General features: G+C 47.0%; 1 protein-coding gene across 1 annotated transcript in view; it reads right to left on the bottom strand.

The window, feature by feature from the left end:
* Positions 1-18,228, bottom strand: part of CUNH14orf37 (chromosome unknown C14orf37 homolog) — a 72,806-nt gene that overhangs the window by 27,379 nt on the left and 27,199 nt on the right. Inside the window, exon 5 of the mRNA XM_009289827.2 lies at positions 16,021-16,272. Within this exon, the coding sequence (XP_009288102.2) occupies positions 16,021-16,272 (252 nt within the window). The remainder of the gene's footprint in view (positions 1-16,020; positions 16,273-18,228) is intronic.

Raw genomic sequence — 18,228 nt, 5'->3', positions numbered from 1 at the left:
GTGGGAGGGACCCCACGCTGGAGCAGGGGAAGAGTGTGAGGAGTCCTCCCCCTGAGGAGGAAGGAGCGGCAGAGACAACGTGTGAACAACTGACCACAACCCCCATTCCCCGTCCCCCTGCACCACTGGAGGGGAGGAGGTAGAGAATTGGGGAGTGAAGTTGAGCCCGGGAAGAATGGAGGGGTGGGGGGAAGGTGTTTTAAGATTTAGTTTTTATTTTCTCATTATCCTACTCTGATTTTCATGGGTAATAAATTAAACTAATTTCCGCAAGTCAAGTCTGTTTTGCCCGTGACGGCAACTGCTGAGTGATCTCCCTGTCCTTATCTCGACCCACAGCCTTTCATTATATTTTCTCTCCCCTGTCCAGTTCGGGGGGGGAGTGATAGAGCGGCTTTGGTGGGCCCCTGGCGTCCAGCCAGGGTCAACCCACCACAACGTGTAAAGGCTTTCCAACCATACACAACCTGTTTTCTTCTTGATGACCACCTCCCCAACATGACTTGACCCTTACGTGTCAGGAGATCCATGCTACAGGCTCTCTCCTCCTCCGTGGCCTGATGCACCAGGCAGGAGTCATTCACCCCGTACTGACCAGCTGCTTCATGCCCACCAGGTGAGACATGCAACAGGGTCAGAGCTCAAAGGGAGCCTCCCTCAAGGCCCATGCCCAGTTGTGGGGCAGCCACTCCTCCTGAGACCTCCAGGTTCTTGTCAGACGATGGGATGCATCAGGCTACACACTTCATCACACAGAGACTCATTCGCACCCCAAACAAATGGGGAGATGGGAGATCTTTATCCAAACTCACCGCAGGCGACTGTCACCTCCAGTCTGGAAGGTTTGTAGGACACAGCGTCACCCACAAGGTAAGGGGATGCAACAAGACAAGAAGCAGCAGCAGGAGAAGGCACGATGAAATATTTAGAGACCTTTGCCAGGATTTTATATTTCCCAGTGTGCAGATAAATCTCCATGTTACGTGCTAAAAGTAATTAGCCTGGAGAAAGACACAGGCATTTCATCAGACTTCAAGCAGGGGGCTGGTTGCTTATCTTCCAACAGGTCTTGCAAAACCTGCAAACAAGTCAGTAAGCAAGCTCTAATCTCAAAGGCAATGTTAATAGCCTTCCCTGAGAAGGAAATTGTTGTCCAACAGTGTATTTTAGAAATACACAAAGCCAAGAACAGGTTGGGAACGAGAAGTTTCTTTTGGCTGTTTCGAAAGTATCACAGTCCATTGGTCAGGAAAGCGCTGTGCCTGAATAAGCTGCAGGTTTTTTTAGTTTATAACTGCGAATATTCTGCCCAGGGAATTCCCTGGGGAAGGGCTGCCTTTTCCACAGCACAAACAAAACCTCTACGGGCCACCTAAAATCTGCAATTCTTTGTAGGTACAAAAAACAGTGAAACTGCAGAGTACTTCCAAAATGTAGTCCTAAACATGAAAGATAAATTACTGGCCTTATCCTATACTGTTGTGAATCGGTTGACAGATTTAGGCAATTACTGATCAAGCCTAGTTAGGAGTTTGATCGACGGACCAGATGAACTGTTGACTCAAACCAGTTCATCACAACATCCTGATTTATCTCCTGATTTATAAATCTGTCCCTTGACTGAGAAATGCTGTTTGTCCACATTTACTTGAACTCGAAGGGAAACAGGAGCTTAAGTTTAATTTTCAAAGTCCATTTCTAAGAGATAACAAACAGATCTACCAAAGCCAAAGGAGCAATAAACCACGCATTTCCATATGAGCTGTTAGACCCATAACCCAGGTGGCTTTGGGAATCCACAGCCAATTTGTGCATACAAGAAAATTTCCATTCCAGTATCTGTGAACAGCAAACAAGACCCTGCGAAACAGAGCAGAGCAAACCTATCTGGTGCCTTGCTGAAAATGCCATTACTTTCTATGCTATTGCACCAGCTTTTCTGCACTGAGGACTTGAGATAAGATCCTGCCTGTGCTGCAAGCGGGAAATTAACAGCCCAACAGCGACAACAACTGCAGGGCAGACCGGCCGCAAAAGAAAATGTGCAGAGTCCTCAGCAGGGGAAGGGGATGACATAGACTTACACTGATGTCTGTACTCAGCTGCATGTCTTTGGTCCCTGAGCTAAATTATCAACAGGGTCACATCTCTGATTTCAGCATAAAAATGTTTTATGTGGAATCTGGTGAACCTGAAAAACACTGCTCAGATAAGCACCTTGGAAGGCACCTTGACTTACTGAGTCACATCTCCCTGCTGGTGCGTGAAACCGGATGGTTTCTGGGGTTTCTGTCCCTGGCATAAGGTTAAGGGCTGTGAGGGGAAGCTTGTGCTGAAGGAAGAGAATTTAAGAATGGCTGTACTGTATCAGCTTAGCCCCGCATCCCATCTCTGAAGGCAAATGCCTTCAAAAAGGCTTCAGAAAAGCCTAAATGTAGGGCAAACATACAGTTGATACTTCCCTGCTTCACTCTCCAGCCTGCGGCAATTTACTGCTGATCCAGGGGTCACAGCTTTCCTCTTTAGCAGGCTTCAATAGGTATTTTTGTCTGAGCAGCTGTCAACATTTTGTTTATGAGCAAAATATAATACAGGGAGGAAGAGAAGGAATTTCTTGTTAATTATTTCTATTACTGCAACAGCTGAAAGCCCATCTGAGATGACACACTCATGTGATAAATGCTCTACAAACACGTAAAGAGTATCTGCCCAAAAGAACCTAAACGAATAAACCACCAGAACCCGTCTATGAATACCAGGACTGAGGCACAGGATGGGTAAGTGATTTGAACAAGGACACATAAGAAAAAAGCAGCACTGCCAGTAATTAAACAGATGAGGAGACCAGGCTCTGCTTACAGCCAGTCTAGGTCAGACCAAAGGTCTGGCTGGCTTAGCGAGGCTGACAGTGGCCAACAGCATCCGTCTAGGAAAAGCTTATGAATGGGATGATCACACAACGACACTCCCCTTTCACACCCTCCGGGCACCCGGTGCTCTGTGGCTCAGAGACCCACGGAGCCAGATACAGGGTTTCTGCATTTGAAAGACCGGGATGGATTTTTCCTCTGTGAAATTGCCTACCCAAATGGAAAAGCAAACGCACAAACTATGGGCATCCTCAGCATCCTGTGGATAGGCGTTCTTCCACGGTTAGCGACGCACCGAGTGACATCTCCCCTGATTTGTTATGAACCTGCCTCCTCCTGCCTGTTGCACGTGGCGCTCCCCGGGTCTGGTATCAGGGGACAGTCACTCGCTGTTGCCCTGCTCAACACCCCTTCTGATTTTACCCACCTCGGTCAAGGTCTGTAGTCATTCCCCGCACAGAATCCCATTTATCCTCTGGTTATTCTTGTTATTTTATCCTTTTGGTTATTCTTTGGTTATCCTCCTTCTTCCACATACCTTTTCCAGCTCTGCTGTATCCTTTTCCAGGTGGACAGAACAGCACTGAGCATTTAGGGTCAAAATAATGGTTGTTATTTTTCTCTCTGCTCCTTTGTTCCCCTACATCCCACCAGACCACTGTTCCTAACGTATCATCCTCCCCTTCCTCTCAGAAGGATTTGGAGCAGAGGATTTGCTTTAATTTCTACTCTTTGCCAACAGACTCCCTAGATCACCATCCAAACTCACTCTGTTATGGTGACAGGACTAGCAATAAAAATAACTCTCAGCTTAAATTTCCCCTTGGAACTTGACTGTCCCTAGGATTTTCTCCAGGATCTCTTTCAGAAACATTATCTATGCTTTCCTACTCACCCAGGAAGAAAATCCTATTTTCTTCCATGACTCAGCAGGGATATTTACTCTGAGTGTTAACACCCACCCATCACTACCTGGGGCAGGGTAGGATGAGTCCAGTACTAACCTGGGAACCCTATTAGTAAAGTCTGGTTTTAAGCACTGCAGAACAGAGGAAAGCACAAAAGCAACTGAGCCAGCAGGCCATGAGGAGAGACTCCAACACCCTCAGCAGCACTCCGGGTAGCTGCAGACCTCTCCTGGCTCATCCCGGGGCGGTGAGGACAAGGGGACTCTCCTGCCCGCCCACGCTATATAATATATCCAGTGTCACTGTTGGCAGAAACTTGAAGCAGATTCAGAATATATTAAGAATTAAGAGTCCCACTGTTTTTTAAACCCACATATTCATCTTCAGAGCCCACACAGTAGTGACTAATCAAGCCTTAATAACCAGTCATTGCTGCTGTCAATTAGTACCGTTGAAACACACCTTCCCTACAGCAGATGACTCAGATTCAGGGCTGCCAGCTCTGGTTTGGAGGGATGTCGTCGCAGCACCTGTGCCGGTCCATGTTCATGCACTGTCCCAGGAGCTCCCACTGGCTACAGTGACAGCTCTGGGAGACATCCCCAGGGACGGGATCCCCTGCAGCGCCCTGGGAAGGAGCCGTGCAGATGCATCCCAAACCCCACTCTGCCCCTGAAGGCATTTGTGTGCTCAGTGCTGTCCAAGCCCACCTGCAGCCAGGCCAGTACCTCCTCTTGCACAGAGGTGATCTAGCATGGTTTGAGACATGAAACCTGGGCCAAATTTAACCACTGTAGCTTTTGCTCTGAGCTTGTCAGGATGCAAAGTTTGAAGTCAAAGACGAGGGGCCAGTGACGCAGCCCTGCTAAGCGTGAAGCAAAATGGTACACAGTCCCAGAGAAGAGTCTTCACAGCTACAGCAGCTCCAAGGCTGTGGGACCAGAGCCTCCACCGGAGCACTCACCAGAATGATGCTCAGTTTTGCTAGCTGGGATTCTGACTTTATCTGCTCCATTAAGATATGCACCTTCGCAAAAAGTCCTCCTGGCTTGCCTCTGTCTAGTAGAAGTTAAATTAACTCTCTGTCTCTCCTGCTCCATGCTGCAATTGTGCTGGCGCATGCAACGTGTGGCTGAAGAGGGCTGACTCACCACGGAGTCACCGCAAACTGTGACTTAAGAGGTCATCGCAAAATACCTGAGCCACACGGACCAGCCACAGGCACATTCCCAACCGACAGGAAACGTAAGGTGCTCTGACCTAGTTCAGCTCGTCTCTCTGTGACCAGGCGATGGCACGTCACCTTGAGGTCGCCCACACGCACAAGCAGCTACCGTGCTTCAGCTGATGCTCCGTAACTTGACATAAGCCTAAGGCACAAGACCGCATGAGTCTCCCAGGAAGGCTTGCAATCAGGAACACATTTGCTGGCAACAACAAAGACAGCGAAGGGTACAGAAGTATGCAGCTGCATTTTGTCTGGCAAAGAAACCCACCTCCAGCCTAGATATTACACAGCGGTACACACTTACAGGCAGTAGATGTCTATTGGAGGACTATATCCTTGCCCGCTAAACCCCAAACCATCTTCTAAATCGATAGCATACTATTTGCACTTAATAAAATCTAGACTTCATAAACAGCACTCACAGGAACACGTTCTCGCTACAGGAGAGAACATATAACCAGAAAGCATTGCTTCATCGAGGCTATTCATTCAGTTCAATACTATACTCAACCCTCTACCCAACACTCCCTACAACCGAAAAATAGAAAGAGACTGTATTTAACCAGTTCTTACAGAAACAAAAAACAGCAAAACCCAAGAGGAAGGTATTTTCCTGACAGGATATCTATATTCAATCCTATCTTATAATTTTCTAAAACTTGCTTATGGACAGTTGCAAGGAAAGCCAGAATGAGCAGGGCAAAGCAACTGCCCCCCCAAGGCTTACTCACAGGAAGAAACGGCTTCTGCCTGGACTGGAAGGGCAGATGCCAAGATCTCTCCTCAATCCTGAACCAAAGCATGCACTCAAGTCTGCATTTTGGGACAGCTGTGTTGAAAGCAAACAAAATCAGGGCCACTCAAGGGGGGCAATCCTATGGCAGGTCGACAGGGTGGTATGGGGAGAGAGAGGCCATCGAGGGCCCTTTGAAGTCCTCCACTGGCAATTAGACCTGTCCTCAAGCGTGCAAACAGAAATGCCAGCTCAACTTGCACATGCGTTAAAAGCGCAGAAAGGCCATCACGATGCCACGTGTGCCAGGGCTGGGTTCCTGATGGGGACCTCGGAGGAGCATCTGGATCGCCTCGGCATGGGCATCCATAAGCTGGTATGATGGATGCAACAGCACGTCCAGCTTACGGGGATAGTGACAGGAGTGCAGCACGTGACAATGCTAAACAAAACGGGGGGGTCCCCCGGGGACACACACTGTGGCTGCAGAACGGGTGGCCAGGAGGACAGAGCTCAGCCCCAGCGATTGCATCGAGCCCCTTGCTAAAAACAAGCACAAGCCTCAGCACCCACTACTGCAAAACTGGATTGTGCAAAAGCCTGAGCGAGCAAGTCAGCCTGAGCGGTCAGAGGGAAACGGGGGGATGTGGGGAAAAGCAACCTAGAACAGGAATAAAACTGGAGAAACTCTTGGCCTTGCTTCACATTAATAAAGCCTCAAGCACAGATGGTGCTGCCGGTATATTAAAATAAATTATAAGCTATCGGGGCACAGCCTTGTTGAAACCCTTTATTATATCTCAGGCTTAGATGAGGCTGTGATTAGAGTTCTTCAAAAACAAGGCAAAAAAAAAAAAAGAAAGAAAAAGCCTCTAGTAATTCTCACCGTATCGACTCCTCTCTGTGATTAATGCTGATACCCAGCATTTTTGCAAAACAACAATTGCTGGAGGTTTGAGGTAATTATTTTATTGTCAGTCAAAATCTAAGCAATTTACTTATTTCCAATACACGTTCCTAACTCAGGCAGGGCAGGATTTATATGTGTATCAAGAAAGCATCCTTCCAGGAAGGAACCTGGATCTCCTTTGATCCTCAAGTGGTCTTAATTTGAGCAAACACCAGAGGGGAGGTAGGTTTAGCATCAGTCATTTGTGGTTTGCACTGCCCAAGCAGAGAGAAAATGTATCTACAGTCTCATTAGAAAGGAATATTTTAAAACCATCTTCTCAATAAATCACCCTCTCTCTCTCTGCTACTTGTCGCAATGAGCTCTCTTCCTCTATTTTTCTCTTATCGGCTCTGCAACGGAGCCAACATTTTAACCCAAAAGATCAGCCTCTGACGCAAATCCCCAGAAGGACAGAGGCAATTCAAGGCCGATGAACCTTTGCATTCCCTCTCTCCATTTTTTTTTTGGAGGGATGAAATGTCATGAAAACAGACAGATCTTTTGCATTGTAGTATAGATCACTATTAGAAAATAAATGTGATTTCTCCAACATAAGGACAAGTCTCTTTTTACAAGGCAAAAGCCACCCAGACTAGCACAGAAAGGAATAATTAATAACTCTCACCCAGGGAAAGCTACTGCCCTGCCTGTGTTCTTCAATCAAGCTAAGTGATTACTAAAATCCAAAGGGAGAGAGGGCTGAAAACCATCTCCTCTGTCTAAACGGAGTCAAGTTTTCTGACACATATAAACTGAAGGATAGAAGAAGAGGCAAAGCACACTGAGATGTGATACACGCATACACTGAAGTTGCAGACACGGGGAAAAAAAGGATTACTGCAGATTAGAAAGACAGCAAAGACACTACGATTTACATTACAGTAGGGCTGACAGACAAGGGGACAGACAGACAGTGCCAGGGCAGCTGACAGTCTAGAAGGATGCCTGCCTCACCGCTCTGTGCAGAAACCCAGATGGTGCTTGGTTAGCAGATGCAGTCCAGCCTTTGCAGCACGGAGCTCTGCACAGGCTAATGGACCCTATCCTTTAATCCAGGCGAAAAAACAAGATAAATTACTTAGAGCAGCAAATGCCAAGCCGTGCTCTGAGGTAGACACTTCCTAACTCCAAAGGCTGTAGCAAACGGATGGGTAGAGCCAGACAGCCGGAGAAGGTCAAAAACGCTCAGCTATGTGCTTGAGTTTTCCAACTTTGCCTTCTTGGGCCAACAAGAGCAACTGGAGGTGCAGGCCTGTTAGAAGGAGTCCTCCTGTGCTGGGAAAGCCCAGGAGCTTAGCGCTGCTGCAGGCTGCCTTTCCGTGCTCCCCAGCAAGCCGAAAAAGGATGAATTTGCTCAGCTATGGTCTGCCACCAGGCAAATTGTAGGCGACCAGTGGTCCAGATGTCGGTTCCCTTCAGCTTCCCTAACACTCTCCACACACAAACATCACCCAAGGCTCCCCTCAGGCAAATTGTAGGCGACCAGTGGTCCAGACGTCGGTTCCCTTCAGCAAAGCTTCCCTAACGCTCTCCGCACACAAACATCACCCAAGGCTCCCCTGCCCCAGGCTGGGGAGACAGCTGTTTCCACCACAGAAGCCGTTGCTCCCTCCTTGCTGGTATTTCAGGAGATTTTTGCATGGCAGGGTAGTGAGGACTAGAGCAAGCAGGAGTGACAGCAGCCTTCAGGCTTGGGATCATCCATGCCTCCCATCATCCATTAGAAACGTCCCCCGGTCAGCCAGACCTCAGCTGGGACCTCTCATACTGACCATGTCAGCCATGGTGACCAATGTCCCCTCTCTCCTCCTACAAACCCGCAGACAATTTCTCCGTGGCTTCACATCGCCTCACTCCAAACTGAAGAAAAAGAGGCAGAAATGCTGTGGATGGACAGGACCTCTTCATTCCCCCCAGCAACAGCCAGTAACTCCAGTTTAACACCTTGCTGAGGGGATCCCATCTTCTTCGCAGGCAGGGAGAGAGAAGGCAGAGCCAAACCTGAGCAAACGCCTCTAAATCCGCCTCCAGCTCCTGGAGGCAGCACTTAAAGGCTGGTAACAAATGGGCTTAGCCAGTCTTCCTCTGACACAGGTTTAACTAGATGCATAAACCTTGTGGAAGGGCTGCTGCTTCAAAGTAATGTACCTGAGGATGTTGTAGTGCTGCTGTGTCTCGATATACTCCACCAAAAACATCAGGCTAAAATATCAGCCCAAGTTTCCTGCTGGAGGTTTCCGTGTAGAAAGGCCTCTGCTGTCCTCCCCTTCCTTATGATAAATTGCAAGCACACACATTTTTTTATCGCAAGCAACAGCTTTATTTCACCTCTTTCTGATAGCTGATTGCTTTCAGAGCTGGGAATCACCAGAACACCCTCCAATCTTCTGTTTTACTCATCTCTATTCCTTTCTCTTGGTCTTGATTTCTGCTTCGAGGACAAGAGTTGAGGTGCTTCCAAGAGGAAGGACGTGGCTCCAACCCATTAGTGGTTCATGCTCCGTGGCTGGAAACTCCTCATCCCAGTTCACAGCAGAACAGACACACTGTCAGCTTCTCCCATTTAAAACGCACGGGCCTCGTTCGCGAGGGCATGGCAGTCTTGTGCTGGATGGAAAAAGGGAAGAACAGGGTGGTAGGTCAGGACCACAGGGCTCAGACTTGTCCAAGTTTTGCATCTCCTGGAAGGTCCCATTGTCCAAGGTCCCAGCGCAAGGTATAGGGCTGCTTCTCACCACGCCACTGAGCACCATGCTGCAGAGCGTGTGCAGGACTGGTCTGCAAGGCTCGTTATCTCAGCTGTCTTCAGAGCAGAAGTAGGAGCAAGTCAGGTCAAAGAAAGAAGCAATATTAAAGAGGGGAAAGAGACACAGTCCCCAAAACACCTTGGGATAAAATTTGATGAAAAGAAAAAGCCGTCTCCGATGTGAATTGTTCCCTCCTGGGAGCTGCTCTGTTGTTACAATAGCGTAGTTCGCACCGAGCTGGCAGAGAGGATCGTTATTGTTTACAGGTATGTGGATGCAAAATTTCCTTTGACAAGGCAAACCTGATTAAATATGAGTCTGCTCCAGGATTAAGACGCAACCATGAACAATCTCTTAAAACAGTTGAAAAAGAAGTCATTCCAGAGTACACATCTCTCACGAGGAACAGAAACTTGAGTTAGGCACAGATTGATGATGGGAGCTTTATTACTGCTTGGGAGAGGGAAGGGGAGCTAGCAAGGAACATATGGAACTGTATAAATTATTTGGAGCACCCAGAAAGACAGGGAAAATAATAATCTGTATTTCTGAGACTGCTCATTTCAGTCTGCAGCCGTCTGGAACACAGACCTCACGTGGCCAACACTTTGTGCAACAAAACTCCCATAAACACGTACGGGGCAAGGCTACGGAGGGCAGGATTGCTGCAGGCAGCTGCACTTCAAACAAGTTGGGAAGAAAAATTTGCTGGCTCCGCTCCTGATCCTGGCTCCTGCCAGCCTCTCTCACCTGGGATTTCTACAGACTCAGTCCCTTCTGTTGGGATGGTGACTTTTTGTGTGATCCTTTGCACCTTTTCCAGGGAGAAATGCAGGTGCGCACATCCTTCCTCCAGCGAGAGAAAGGAAATGCCCAAGCACTAATTTAATTCACCTCGTTCAAATCCCTACTCTGCTAAAGGCTCCCTCATGAAACCGGTGGGGTCACTTGGCCTGTCTCTGCTTTTGCCTACCACCTGTAAAACATGGATACCCTTTCCAGGGTAATTAAGAAGATAAATGCATTAAAGATTAAAAGGCACTCTGATGTTCCAATAACGAGAGCTCTAAGAGTACTTAAAATAGATCCATTTTGGGCGGCAATTAAAGAACATACTACTAACTTCTGAGTCTCAGCTTCTGTCTTCCTAATGGTGGTTATTTTTGCCCATAAAAGCATTAATCCGAGCTTCCTGTAAAAATGACATTTCAAATATTCATCATCTTCCACTACTCTGCCTCTGCTACTCTGCCTTACCATCATTAACCAGTGGCATCCGTTAGATGGTTTATGCAGTATAATTTGCAACCACAACCACAGATCTGCAATACAGCTAGAGCTATTTTCGCTGTAAGTAACTACTCAAAGTTGCAAATATTTTTGATCCATTAAAAAAAAAAATCACATTCCAGAAGTGTGTTTATTATGCAAGTGCCTTGTCATTGCCTAAGTGAGAGTTATATGACCTTCCATTACTGTAAGAACTAAGATCCTACACACAAAAATACATGAAACGCAGACATGGTACGTATCTTGGAAACTACATCTTGAGAATTACATTGTCACACTTCGTAACTTCTTTCTAAACTGCTATTTTATTTTTTTCTTATCTTTAATTCCTATCTACAGGGATGGTCCAAACTCCACTGTGTACAATACTTCCATGGGTAGATGGAAACCTATAATGAATGCTGTGGAACCAGGCAATTCGGGTGACTTCTTACAAGCTGCAGCATAATCACGTAGCCCCGTAGTATGGTATTGCCATTGCCATAAACAGGTGGATCTAAACAACACAGCAACAGCCAGTTAAAGAAATGCAGATCTGGACAAAAATGGGTTCAGGGTAAACAAGAGAACAAACAATAGCATCTAACGTACATAAAAGCCACCATATATAGTAAATTCAGATGTAATATGGAACTGCAGATCAATGAAGAAAGAGCAAGGTGCAAAAGCATGCTAGCAAACATACAAAAATGACTTCAAGTGGACCCTGAAGTGAGAAAGAAGAAACCTTCAACATGAACATTGTATTCCTCCTGGCAAGGAACTCCAGATGTTGATGACCCACCCTAATAAATTCACCACAAACCCCTGAATGAAACCACCAACCTTAGGACCCACAGAAGCAAGGGAAGGACAAGCCTAACACCAGGATAAAGCACAGAAACTAAGTATGTGTGTAACAATCCTAACTGCATTATTATTTCTTTTCTTTTAATAATTAGATCTGGACTAATAATGATTAGACCCTTAAGATTTCAATTGTATTAGCAATAAATTCTTGGTTTTATAAAAATATGAGGTGTGCCTCCTCTTTGGCCCTAAAACAAGATTTTGAGCGTAACAATGGAGTTTCCTCTGTTAAGGTTTACGGTTCAAATCAGTCTCTCTTCTGTTTACTGCTGTTATCTCATATCAGTGGTGGCCTAGGATAAGCAACTGGTGGTTTCGGTCAATGTCTTAAAGAACCAAAGTCCACCATAACAACCTCTGCTTAGACAACTTGAGCCATATATTCAAAATGTCATGACCCTATATGCCTCAAGATGAAAATGTCATTGGCACTCCAAACAACTCCATACGTTTTGAATGCACGAAGCAATCTACTGCATGCTCCAAAGCAGCAAAATTAAAGGCTTAGTAATATGCCCTAGACCTCCTGCTGCTACCTTACTATGGATAGCAGGAGTTCTTCATCTTGGGACATGGACGATAGGCAAGCATTAACAAATAGCTTGGGAGCCTGGGGACATTTTCATGCTCTACCACAAAGTTCCCACAGCAGTTCAAGCTAAGTTGCTATGTCTTGGCTCATGGTTTGTAAAATAAGGATTCTCACAGACACTGGGAGAATAAATACTCCTAAGTGGGAGAAGAGCATAGTCACAGTAGCCACCACCAAGAAGTAGAGGGCCTTGATCTCCATGGAGGTGTACAACAAAGACCATCTACTTTAACATTCATGAGGAATAACTAAAGGACCCAGAAACTGTTCACTAGGTTTGAACCCATCTAAACCAACTGCAGTTCTCCTTGTAACGCATAAACACTTAATCACAAAAGAGGTAGCAGGGAAAAATTATGTATTTTTATTCATTCCCAGAGAGCCCAAGTTTCCTGCCCCTCTGATGCTCTCCAAACAGTTAGTGTTCGCCTACCACCCACCACCTACATACAAATCATGAAACAGGTAGACAAAGGTCAAAGCCATCTCACACACAATGCAGAGAGGTCCCAAAGTACTGCCGTGTCCTTCACTGGCAACCTCTGAAGATAAAGCATTTGAACAGGACACCAAGAGAGATCCCAAAGCGTATTCAGACTTCCCTTCTCCAGAGCTGCAGGCCATCAGAACCGCTTTTGGAGGATCAAATTCTATTTTATAAAGGCACAGATGACATCATCTTCTGCTTTACTTTTTGTCTAAATATTACTGGTTAGAGAGTCAGCTGATGGACTGTAAAACTGACAGCCTCATTACTGGTGCATATAAATTGCTTTTGCTCAGCTGGAGTTAATGTAGGAACATCTGACTTCCCAGAATTGACATTTTTAATGATTCTGTTTCTCCAGCGCTTTCTCTTTGACCACTACAAAAATTTAAACTGTCTCTTGCTCTGCCAAGCTGTTTGTGGATCAAGTTACTCATTCTCTAGGGATCTGCAGTGTGTCAGCCATCAGACCAAGCAAACGCAATAATAACTGGCCTGAGAATAGCTACTCCAATACTTCTGGGCTCTTCTGTACCACAGATTTTAGCGTTAAATGTCAAAATTCTGAAGGCCAGAGGACAGATGCATTCCCAGCAGAAGGACCTATGTGCAAAGTATTTTGAAGATGGAAAATGCCAACTGTAAAAGTTTGGTGCTTAGATGGCGTACCCTCATCTTGTACACTGTTGGGTACTGTTATCTTTCTTCAAGTCTTCCTTTCCTGTGCCATATCCCACGTCAAGCAGAACAACTTCCCCGTCTAAACCATATTTCACTCACACAAGATGGGAAATTCTTCACATCTCAGCACTATTTGGTGAAGGGAGGGAAGCGTAGAACTCTTCCCCAGGATGCACAAAGACACACACCATGGGCTGAGGCAGGTGGGAGCACAATGCCCCTGACCCAGCTGCATTCAGAACTGCAGCTCCCCCCTCCAGGGACCGCATCTGGGGACGTCCAGCAGTTACGAAGCCATCTTAAAATTAAAGTCAAGTTAATTTTAGCTTTAGAAGAAAAGCACTTAAAGGAAATGGATTTCAAAGAGGTAGCTTTAGATGAAAAGCACTTAGAGAAAAAGGGTTTCAAAGAGAAATAGTCCATGTGCACGCCCAGCAGATCTAAAGCTTTACAAGCCCTTCACGGTGAGTCTGGTGAATAATTTCCCTTCCTCTTAGGAGCATTGTGGGCATCAGCACATTGTAGATGGGGAAGGAAGCGATATCAAAGAGCCATTAAGGTCGTCTAGACAGAAAAAGAATAAATGGCTCTTTACATGTTTACCTCGTGGAATAAGAGGGGTGAGTCACAAGCAGAGAGACTGATCCCACCGCATCCCCTCTTTTCTCGCCTGCAACACCACTGCACAGAAGTTCCATCTAACTCCTAAAGATGAACTCAGCTCAGCCACAGCCTCATCCTCTCCCTCACGGCTGCTTGCACAGACTGCAATAGCTTAAAAATAAAAGGCAATCCAAACCGTTTGGCTCTGGTGACACATTAACTCAGCCAGGCACTTCCAGAGAATGCAGAAATTTACGTCTGCTCCGTCCTTCAGGTGCCCAGACTCGGCAGCTGACTTACCTTGACAGACTTCACAAGGGCTCCTCCAATTTGCATGAGGGTCAATAAAACATAAGTTAGGGAGAAAAATCCCGCCTTTTGCCACACAGTCAATTTATTCCACGTCTGAAATTTTGGAAAGGTGGCCTTTCCAAGTTCTAAGAAACAGAGAAGGTGGTGGATGATGAAGGCTGCAGGATGATGCAATATTAAATACCAGAAACTGAACTGGGCCCATATGTTCAGAAGCAGATCTCCGGAAGAGATACTGCAAAGTGCATTCTCCAGCATGGCTCTGACTAGGGCAAAGGGACCTCGTAACAGATGCTATTACACAAGGAGTGTTAAAGCTACATATTGTTTCATAGCCCAGGCCTGCTTATTTTCTGTGCACGATTACTACAGCCTCTCCAGCCAGAGAGGTTTACTGCACACCAGGGACAGCTTCAGCCTCTGGTCGCTGCTTTCTCACCTGCCTCATTTACCAACGCATCTGATAGGTGTCTCCTACCCTGAGCCTCTTCCTCCAGCAGCGAAGATGGTAGGGCTGGAAACGCAGCCGTGACTCCAGTTCAGACCTGCATCAGCTACAAAGAGAGATGCACCTGATGCCTTATGCAGAACAACCTCCTCCGTAGCCCCAAAGTTCATGGCAACAGCCTATGTCACATACAACAGCATCTTCAGCAGATTCTAGGCACCCTTCTGGACAAACTAAGTGTTGCCTTGCACCCTGTTCTGGGAACAGGGCTCCCATCAGAGCCCTCCAGAGACCCAAGCCAGATGACGTTGCATCAGCCACCCTAGCTGGGACGGTTAAATGTACCAAGATCCCTGAAGAGATATCAGTGCCATCTTCCTCCATGCTGCACAACGTGATGCCTGGTGTGTGGGGACACACCTTGGAGTTTGCAAAATGCTGCCTCTCTTGAACACTTTACGAAGCACTGGCACCCTCAGCCAGGATTGACTGATTCAGAGGCAAAGCTCTGCCAAGCCATCCATCCTGGTACTTACGGTCCTGAACCAGGCAAATAGCTTTAGATGGCCAGCAGCTTAATGCTACCTTCTCACTACTGCTAGCAGTCGTACAGAGCTCACCAAGCCAGCCCATTGCACCCCTGAGTGCAGAAAATATGCTGCTCCTCTCACGTTTTCTCTCGAGGCACCACAAAGATCCTGCACCAAGGAAATGAGTAAGATGTGAACACAAAGCTGCTGATGCGACTCCCATCATAACCCTATGCTTCTTACACGCTTTTCCTCCAAGCACTGTCATGTACCTCTTTAATCCAGCTTGCCAAAGCCAATCACAAATCACAATCACTTATAATTATTCCCCCCCCCCGCCAGCTCCTGTCCAGCCTGATGGGATAACAGGACACGTGAAACAGATCTGACATGGAAACCAGCCAATACACTGTTTTTCAAGCAAGAGTTAGTGGGACAGGGAGATATCAGACCCGATGCAAACTCAATCTGAAATTTCCCCTCACCTGAGAAGTATTTATTTGCCCACCCTCAGAGCAGGACAACACTAAGCTCTGGGAATGAAGGAGCAGGTCTGGAGTATTCAGAGCAGCTCTCCCCAAAATGAAAACTCAGGTCACGCTGCCTGGGACCCATCCCAGTTCAACCAGTTGTCACTGGGGAATGGAGTTTCCTCGGAAATGAACCTGCTCTGTGTTTAGCTTGAGAGCCAACCCGTGAGACTCCCTGGCACGAGGGGCTGTCCCATGCAAAGTCAAGAGCAGGAGATGTCCTCTGTAAGGGTAAAAGAAGAAGGGGCTTTTTCTCTTACCCAGACCCTGGTTCTGCTGCTCCCACTCGATGGTGTCGGGAACCTGGTAGGACACCCCAGCCAGCTGGGCCACAGGGTTTTCCAGGCCAGCTATGGGCTCCTGAGAGGTCTCGCCTGGAAGCGTGAAACCTGGCAGCTCAGTGTCACCCTCCATGCTTTCATCCATCGAATCTATGTCTTTGTCCTCCTCATCTTCCTCTTCCTCCTCTTCTTCTTCCTCCTCCTCTTCATCCTCTTCCTCTTCCTCACCCTCTGGCCAGAGAGACATAAAAGCAACATCAGGAAAGATCCCACAAGACAGAAGATTCATACGTCTCTATAGGTGAGCAGCAAGACAGCCAGCTGATACCACTTGTCCAAAGGCAGACCAGTTGAATGAACTTCTGCCTGTTTTCTAACAGTAAAGACACCCAAAGGGGTTAATTTGGAAGAGCTCACCACCATTCAAAGTTGCTCAGTAACAATGAGATGTTGTCTTAGACTGTCAAATGCATTAGTGGGAAATACTGTTATTTTTCTTCCTAATAGTGGAATACAAACAAGCATGTGCACATGTACAAATACCTGAGTATATATAACTATAATGTGCTCTGCTCAACTAATTTCAGCTCAAGTGAGAACTATTTCCCCGATTTCCAATCCTGGAGGCAGCAATAAGTTGGTTCTCTTTTTAATTTTTATTAAGCTCTGGAAAGGATGCTGCTTTCCAGCCCAATTAGACTGATACGGCCCCTCCTCCAGAAAAAGCATCTCGCTTTGATGCATGCTGGCAGATCAGCTCTTGGGTGCGGGAGAACAGCCGTAACGGTAGTGATCCTCAGCAGGACCCTCAGCAGGCTGTACCGGCACTCCTGTAACAACAGATTTACACCAGACAAAGGTATGACCAAGGAGGACCTAACTCAGTATTGGAAAGAAGGCAGCGCAGCCAACACTTCGTGTGAGAGCAGATAAATGTGATGCCGAGGAAATCCCTGCGGATTCTCCACTAGAGCAGATACTGGTCTTACTCCAAAGCTGACTATACTGTTAACATATGGAGAGATAAATATTCAAGCCGTATTTCATTGCTAGAACCTAAAATGGCAACACAAGAACGATGAGGTTGCAACAAGAAGCCCGAGGTATTCAAGCCGTATTTCATTGCTAGAACCTAAAATGGCAACACAAGAACGATGAGGTTGCAACAAGAAGCCCGAGGGCAATCAAGAGAGACGTCAGGACCTTGGGACGACTGGTTAAGGGATCAGCAGCACAAGTAGTGTGCTCCTCTATCCTTCTAGTTGCAGGAAATGATGAGGGAAGAAACAGGAGGAGCCAGCAGTCAATATCTGGGCTCCGAGCCCGGTGTCACCGGCAGTATTTTGGGGTTTTTGATCATGGATCGGTCTACACGACACCAGACCTGCTGGTGACAGACGGGGTACACCTGCCTCAAAGGGGGAAAAGGATCTTTGTACAGGAGTTAGCAGGGCTCATTGAAAGAGCTTTAACCTAGATTTGAAGGGGGAAGGGGATGAAACCAGGCTCGCTAGAGCTAAGCCTGGGGGCAGCACGCCAATATTTGAGGGACGGTGTGCTAGCGAGGTCCTTCAGTCTGCCGTCTCAATGGAGGTAGGGGATGGAGATCCATGCGGCAGCAAAGACGCAAGGGTTCTTGATGTGTTAGAAACCACGGAAGCGCCTGAGAATGGTCACGGAGGAATTAGGGCTTCTCCCCGCAAAAAGGTGGCGGGATCAATAGCCCAACTGAAGTGCATCTACACCAATGCATGCAGCATGGGGGCAACAAGGAGGAGGAGCTGGAAGCCGTTGTGCAGCTGGAGAGCTATGATATAGTTGCAATCACGGAAACATGGTGGGATGACTCACACAACTGGAGTGCTGCAATGGATGGCTATAAACTCTTCAGAAGGGATAGGCAAGGAAGGAGAGGCGGTGGGGTAGCCCCGTACGTTAGGGAGTGTTTGGTCTGTCTAGAGCTTGATGATGGTGAGGATAGGCTTGAGTGTTTATGGGTAAGAATCAGGGGGAAGGCCATCAAGGCAGATATCGTGGTGGGAGTCTGTTATAGACCACCCAGCCAGGATGAAGAGGCAGACGAAATGTTCTGTGAGCAGCTGGGAGAAGTCTCACAATGGCTAGCCCTTGTTCTTGTGGGGGACTTCAACTTACCAGACATCTGCTGGAAATACAATCCACAGGAGA

This window comes from Aptenodytes forsteri, unplaced genomic scaffold (assembly GCF_000699145.1).
Source record: "Aptenodytes forsteri isolate BGI_AS27 unplaced genomic scaffold, ASM69914v1 Scaffold76, whole genome shotgun sequence".
Lineage (NCBI taxonomy): Eukaryota > Metazoa > Chordata > Aves > Sphenisciformes > Spheniscidae > Aptenodytes > Aptenodytes forsteri.
The sequence above is the reverse complement of the archived record's forward strand: the minus strand, read 5'-3'. Positions and strand labels throughout refer to the sequence as shown.